Raw genomic sequence first — 7,298 nt, 5'->3', positions numbered from 1 at the left:
TTTTAGCTTTACAGTGAAACGTTTGGGTTTGAGATCAAACCGTGAATATGAAAAGATAGATCCGAATTCCAGTTTTGTTTTGTTTTTTTGTTTGTTTTTTTGCTGATATTTACATCTAAATGTGTTTAACAACTTTGGTGGCTCAATTTTTACGAATGCAAAAGTATAGGAACGCCTTATAACCGGTCGGATATCTCTTGCTCTCAACAATCGCATCGAGTCTCGCCCGATGACGTCAGACCGTTCTTCTTTTGTGAATCTTTTCCAGTCTTGTATTGCACATTCTCATGTCCGGTAGTGTTAGTAGTGACTAAGCTGAAAATGCTTCGTCCTCCATCCGAAGCACTTTATTAGTTAATACTGAGAGAAACTGATGAAGCCTTGAGTCGGAGTGGTTATAGCTCTTCGGCGGTGTCAGTAGAGTCAGTAGATTTATAATTGTTAAGCCTCTACACCACTTATCTGAAAGGGCTTCATCGGTTTTACTCATTAGAACTAATGAAGCCCTTCAGATGGCTAGAAAAATGTTTTAGAACACGTCCAGTCACTTTGACTTAATAGTACGAGAGCTATTAATTAAACTTGCATACTGAGCCAGGGAGATGTGTGCTGACCTTCCTCAAGCCTGGCACACAGCTCAGCCCAGCTCAGAGCTTTAGTCATTCACTTATAAGCCATCATGGTTTCAAATACTAAAGCAGACAAAGCCTAGGTTTTAGATAACATAATCTTATAATAGTTTTCAATTCTTTTTCATCTATAATATATAGCAAATATGTATTGAGGTGATGTGATGAGCAGGAAATTGTCAAGTCTACAATATATTTAGCCATATACATTCATTCATTTTCTACCGCTTATCCGAACTACCTCGGGTCACGGGGAGCCTGTGCCTATCTCAGGCGTCATCGGGCATCAAGGCAGGATACACCCTGGACGGAGTGCCAACCCATCACAGGGCACACACACACTCTCATTCACTCACACACTCATACACTATGGACAATTTTCCAGAGATGCCAATCAACCTACCATGCATGTCTTTGGCCCGGGGGAGGAAACCGGAGTACCCGGAGGAAACCCCCGAGGCACGGGGAGAACATGCAAACTCCACACACACAAGGCGGAGGTGGGAATCGAACCCCCAACCCTGGAGGTGTGAGGCGAACGTGCTAACCACTAACCCACCGTGCCCCCCCCCCCAGCCATATACAGTACTGTGCAAAAGATTTAGCCAGGTGTGAAAAAATGCTGTAAACAAAGAATGCTTTAAAAAATGGAAGTTTTAAACATTTCTTTTCATAAATGAACAAAATGCAGTGAATGAACAAAAGAGAAATCTAAATCTAATCAATATTTGGTGTGACCGCCCTTTACCTTCAAAACAGCAGCAGTTTTTAAAGGAACTCGGCTGGTAGGTTGTTCCAAACATCTTGGAGAACTAACCACAGATCTTCTCACATTCTTCTCGCATCTTTTATATTTCTGACAGCATTCTTTGTTCACAGCATTTTTTCCACACCTGCCTAAAACTTTTGCACAGTGCTGTATATATAATGAGTTATTGTGTGCCCAGGGGGTCCTCACGAGTCCCCTAAAAATAGACACCAGGTTCCTTGTAACCCTGAGAAGTATATGTGCTACAGAAAATGGATGGTTGATTGGATTCAGAAATTAAAAAATAAAACAAAATCATGTCTGATGAGAACCAATATTTAAAATTCCTGTTTTTTCCATCCAACTACAACATAATATTGTAAAGGAGTTCTACAATAATGTTTTAAAAATACGGTATGGGGGGGTTTGATATAATGAACACACACAGACACACAGGTTATGGATTTTATGCTAGCTATAAAACACCTAGCTATAAAATACCACATGAAAATACTGATTTACTTAAAATTTAATAATTGGAGTTAATTTTGTTTAAATGTAACGTTACACATCGTCAACAGAAAGAGCAGGAACGCCTAGACACGCTAGTGGGCGAATTAAAATCTGTCTAATGCAAACTTTACCATAATGAATATTTATGTTGAGTAAACACTTATAGTAAGATTAATCTCCAAATTCTTCTAAACCGTCTTGTTTTTGTTGCCAGCATATGTCTGTTTTCTATCTTTGTTGGATCCTCAAAAGGAATTTTGTAGCATTACAACCCGCCTAAGCTGGGAAACCCTATTGCCTTAATTGGTCGTTCCGCTGTGCAAAAGGCCGTCAAGTACATCGCGGAGAATAGTGCGGACGTGCTACACACCGCAAGCGGTTACGCACGCCACATGGCCGAAATGAGAGAAAGACGTGGTCTGTCACTGTCTGGAGGATAACTAGCCAGTTGATTAAACGTGTGTCCGTGAGAACTGTAAGTGGACTTATGTTTTGAGTTTATTAATGGTGTTTGCAAAGCAACATTCTTGTTATTGTGCCGGACAAAATTTCGGCGCGTAACTTGTCCCGCAGCTTTTGTCCTAGACCCATGAATGAGGTGTCAAATCGACCGGCTCATTGAGGAGAGGTATGCTATGACTTTTATAAGCGATCAGAATTCCGGAATTCCCGGTACGGAAGCTCAAAGTGGCTTTTTTTCCCCCATAGACTTCCATTTTAAATTTTGGAGGTTTAACTCAGCAAGTTTTCGAGCGATTTACACCAAATTACACTTTAGGACCTTACTCCGGACGAAGTTTTATTTCAGTAACAACTTTTGTCCAAAAGTATTGGCACCCCACCGGGTATTCACGAGACATCACGTGTAGCCCCGCCCCCAAAATAAGCACAACATGGACATGTCATGTATCAAAACACTCAGCCCGATGAGGGGAACTGACGTCACGTGTAGCCCCGCCCCCAAAATAAGCATAACATGGACATGTCATATATCAAAATACTCAGCACGATGAAGGGAACTTGCCATGTGCAAGCACCATTCACATTTTCTTAAGCCTGTTATTGTATTAGTCTATAGTTCTTGCAAATTTAAAGTAAGTTATCTGGTGATTTTTTGTTTGAGTTCTTCACCTGCTAGCTAGGTTGCACGTGCATGTTTTTAATAAGTTTTAAATGTAGTACATAGTCCGTGGTTTATCTCACAAAGAAGCCCCACCCACCCGCCCAACCCTACCGCCCTAAATTTTCTGCGGGAAACTCTGCTTTGGATAGTCTTAAGTCTTAAGTCACACTCTGAATGTTAGTTACCTGATTTGCTCCTTCTTCTTTTTTAATTTGACTTGACGTCATTCAAGCCCGGTTTATATAAAATATTAAATCCAATGGACTGATTGAAGTGGTGTGGTAACAGCGGGGAGCTGTTCTAGCCAGCAGGGAACAAAAAGGTTTTTCAAGCACAAAGTACAATCGAATGGCCCTTTCCATCTAAGAGAACTTTAGCTTTTTTTTTTTTTTCACTCTCTCTCTCGTCCCCCACCTTTCAATAGCACTGTGCGGCAAGAGACCTGTGTGGCCTACACTTCACTGAAGACAGAAAAAAGCTTTAGAGAGAAAGAGAGAGAGAGAGAGAGAGAGAGAGAGAGAGAGAGAGAGAGAGAGAGAGAGAGAGATGAACAGTTGAGACATATGAAGCAATAGTCAAAAGGGATCACTCATCATAATGCAGCGAAATATGAAATGCTCAGGACGAAAGAGGGGCTTGGCCAGATATTTCCACCTAAAAAAGGGAGACTGAGAGTGAGTGGGCGAAATGAGAGGGAAGGGAGCCAAGACCTTTGTGCAATTTGAATATCAGACAGGGTCGTTTTTTTTGTCAGCACTGTTTCCAATATAAAAAAAGAACCCAATTAGTGGTGAACTATGCATTTTATTCAGGCTACACACAAGAACGACACATTTAATCAAATAGCAATGAAATCTGAGGTCAATTAAGTTTGAATACAATTATTACGGCCTCCCGTCCTAGATGTTATTATTACTTTTGGATTAATTAAACATGTTCAGATCAGTCTTCATCAATGGTCTATAGTACATGTAGCCAGTTAATCCTTCTGAGGCATGCGATTAGGACAGGACCATTACTGTTATTTGAGGTGGATGTCGAGGGAATATTAATTTGAGTATTACAGCTCGCTGACAGGCAATCATTAATTATTCAGAAAGGATGGAAAGAAAAGCTTACATGAATCACTTTCATGGAGCAGGCATCACGGTCACTGGGGCGAAACCAATATTTAAATTCATCTAATTGTTTTTTAGCCTACAAAGCATCGTTCGGTGCAATGACAAACATTTCGATTTTGTGTAAAACAACATGGTGGCATCACACCCCTAGAAAGGTTTTGCCTTTTGCCATTGGCTCAGGTGAACAGAACTCTAAGGGTTTTGGGGGATTAGACCTCAGCGGCGATGTAGCTGTTTTTAGAGACAAAGATTCTCCACCGGTGTTTGCTTTTTGAGGAGACGAAATGAAAAGGACCGGAGGAACCAAACCATATGCCTGGAATAATATGGAGGCAACATAATTTGCCCATTGAGGCCATTGGCTACTGGGGGCAAAGAGATGCAAAGCATGTATGGTGTGAAGGGGTAGGCACAGGAGAACCAGGAGACACAAGGACATAACCATAGAGCGAGACCAGCCTGAGGTTTTCATCTGTAGCTCAGAGAGACTCATCACAGCCTGCCGTGACATCACACAGCTGAGATCTACATACACACCAAGCAGGACAAGTAGAGGAATGTAAAAGACAGCAACGTCATAGACATAGACCAGAAAGGCTGGGTTGAGGACAGTGTCATGAGCACAGACTCCCCAATGGCTGCTGTGAATCTCAGCGTAGGTGAAGTTGTTCAGGTCTTCCACCAGGAACTTGGACAGGAATCCACCATAAGGAAGGTACTTGCCAATTACCGATGGGGTTTGAGGGTGTGGCTTATGTGTAGTCTGATTGGGCCAGATGAATCCCAACCCATCCGTTCCCCAAGTGTCCAATGAGTTGCACACGATGAACTGCGCAAAGGCAGTTACAACAGAGCAGAGCCAGCTGAAGAGCACCAGGCACAGCATCCGTCGACGTGTTACCAACCCTGCATACCTGCAAGACATACGTATAACCAAGTATTCAGTCCTGGATTACAGCTGAGAATGAACAGATTCCAATCAAGAACATTTTCATATAGCACAGCCATGTTGCAGGAATCCCTCAGCTCACCTGTGTCCTAGTCGGCAATGTAGGTGCGTGTTGAGGATGAGAAGCAGCAGCAGCCACATAGTGAACTGTCTGACCAGCAGCAGGAAGCACACCAGCATGATGCATGTGTACAGGCACTGTGTGCTCCTCAGGTTCAACAGCATGTTGATGGGAATGTCCATGACACCGCCGATGGCTCCTACCCAGCCTAAACATAGCTTTAGGCAGGAGGAAACACTCTTTACGTGGCAGCCAGAATCCAAACGCATACACAGCCTGATATTCATGCTGATCACGGACACCGACAGCACACACTGAACCAACGAGTACAGCCAACCCTGATGCATGGTGCCTGGGAGAGGAAGATAGGAACAAAAAAATGTTTTAAATTTTAAAAGATTGAGTATTTCCAGCTAATCTAGGGAAGCTTCCCTTTTAATAGAGAAGATAGAGGAGAGAAATTCATTCTAAGGCAAAAGCTGGTTTCACCTGCACCTGTACTCACTGTAGCCTCATTCATAGATTCATGTTCTTAGCTAAAACGAGTGGAATCGCATGCGGTCTTCTGCTATTGTACTGTAGCTCATCCACCTCAAGGTTGGGATGCATTTTGGTCTCGGTTCTAAAGAGTGCTTACTTACAGTACGTAAGTTCCTGTAGGGAACCTGCCAGCTCAAACCAGTCTCCTCTTTGTAACAAGGAGTTTCCACTTACAGAACTGCTGTTCCCTGGATTTAGTTTTATTTTTCACACCATTCTTAGTAATCTTTATCTCTTAGAGATCTTTAAATCTCAGGAGATCAGTACTTTCTAAAATCCATAATCCAGCCAGACCATCAAAGTCACTGAGATCACATTTTCCCCTATTCATATGTTTGATGTCGACATTACCTGAAGCTTATGGCCTGTATCTACATGATTTATCACATTTAACTGCTGCATCAGGGGGGCACGGTGGCTTAGTGGTTAGCACGTTCGCCTCACACCTCCAGGGTTGTGGGTTCAATTCCCGCCTCCGCCTTGTGTGTGTGGAGTTTACATGTTCTCCCCGTGCCTCGGGGGTTTCCTCCGGGTACTCCGGTTTCCTCCCCCGGTCCAAAGACATGCATGGTAGGTTGAGTGGCATCTCTGGAAAATTGTCCGTAGTGTGTGTGTGTCCGTAGTGTGTGTGTGTGTGTGTGTGTGTGTGTGTGTGTGTGTGTGTGTGTGTGTGTGTGTGAGTGAATGAGAGTGTGTGTGCCCTGCGATGGGTTGGCACTCCGTCCAGGGTGTATCCTGCCTTGATACCCGATGATGCCTGAGATAGGCACAGGCTCCCCGTGACCCGAGATAGTTCGGATAAGCGGTAGAAAATGAATGAATGAATGAACTGCTGCATCGCTAGCTAACTGGATAATTGCATAAATTAGCTGGTTTAATGAGTGAATTTGGTGTACGATAGTAGGAAGTGGTGGCTCAAATGGTTAATAAAGAGCAGCCAAGCACCACCTAACCAGCCCCTGTTAAGCCCATAAGCAAGGCCCACATCCATCTATGCTCCAGGGATGCTGTATCATGACTGACCCTGTGCTCTGACCCCAGCCTCATGAGCTATGATATGCAAGGGAAAGAATTTCAGTGTGCTGTAATGTATCTGTCAGATATCAATGCTTCTTCCTCTATGTAGTAGTGTTGCCTGCGAAGCAGAGGGTTAGCAGAAACTTGCGACTGAGCTGTCGATCAATCAAAGCTGAACGGTTCAGTTTGGTGTATTGCCAGCTTGTCATGTACTGTAATGCATTCACTATTTTGACAGAAAGTTAATTTCCTCGTATATTTAGGAAAAAGAGGCTGTGACTATAAAAAAAAGAAAAAGAAACAAAAGAAAATGGATGTTAAAATAACGCCACAGCCCCTCGATACGACACTTATCACTGCTTATCGTAATGAGTTTTAGCTTTTCAACAGGCTAGTGACACTAATCAATTTTGAAAGGCCTAGGAGAATTTCATATTAATAAGCAATGCCTTAATCCACTGCTCTTCTGCTGTGTGTGTGTGTGTGTGTGTGTGTGTGTGTGTGTGTGTGTGTGTGTGTGTGTGTGTGTGTGTGTGTGTGTGTGAGAGAGAGAGCAAAAAATACAAGGTGTGCATCCTTTTCATTATTTCACCGCTC

The 7,298-nt window shown here is 43.0% G+C and overlaps 1 protein-coding gene across 1 annotated transcript; it reads right to left on the bottom strand.

Moving 5' to 3' along the window:
- Nucleotides 1-3,894: 3,894 nt before the first annotated feature.
- LOC113651732 (adenosine receptor A2b-like) lies at nucleotides 3,895-5,491 on the bottom strand. Its single transcript, XM_027160580.2, has 2 exons — nucleotides 5,166-5,491; nucleotides 3,895-5,048 (listed from the first exon to the last, which is right to left on the bottom strand). The coding sequence occupies exons 1-2, from the start codon at nucleotides 5,489-5,491 to the stop codon at nucleotides 4,274-4,276; spliced, it is 1,101 nt and encodes a 366-aa protein (XP_027016381.1). The 3' UTR covers nucleotides 3,895-4,273.
- Between the last annotated feature and the right edge of the window lie 1,807 nt (nucleotides 5,492-7,298).

Source organism: Tachysurus fulvidraco, chromosome 3 (assembly GCF_022655615.1).
Source record: "Tachysurus fulvidraco isolate hzauxx_2018 chromosome 3, HZAU_PFXX_2.0, whole genome shotgun sequence".
Classification (NCBI taxonomy): domain Eukaryota; kingdom Metazoa; phylum Chordata; class Actinopteri; order Siluriformes; family Bagridae; genus Tachysurus; species Tachysurus fulvidraco.
This window is presented reverse-complemented; position numbering and strand designations above follow the sequence as displayed.

Coding starts and splice junctions, on each gene's coding strand:
- LOC113651732 (XM_027160580.2), bottom strand. CDS start 5,491: ATGCATCAGGGTTGGCTGTACTCGTTGGTTCAGTGTGTGCTGTCGGTG. Junction 5,049..5,165: donor CATTGCCGACTAGGACACAG/GTGAGCTGAGGG, acceptor TATGTCTTGCAG/GTATGCAGGGTTGGTAACAC.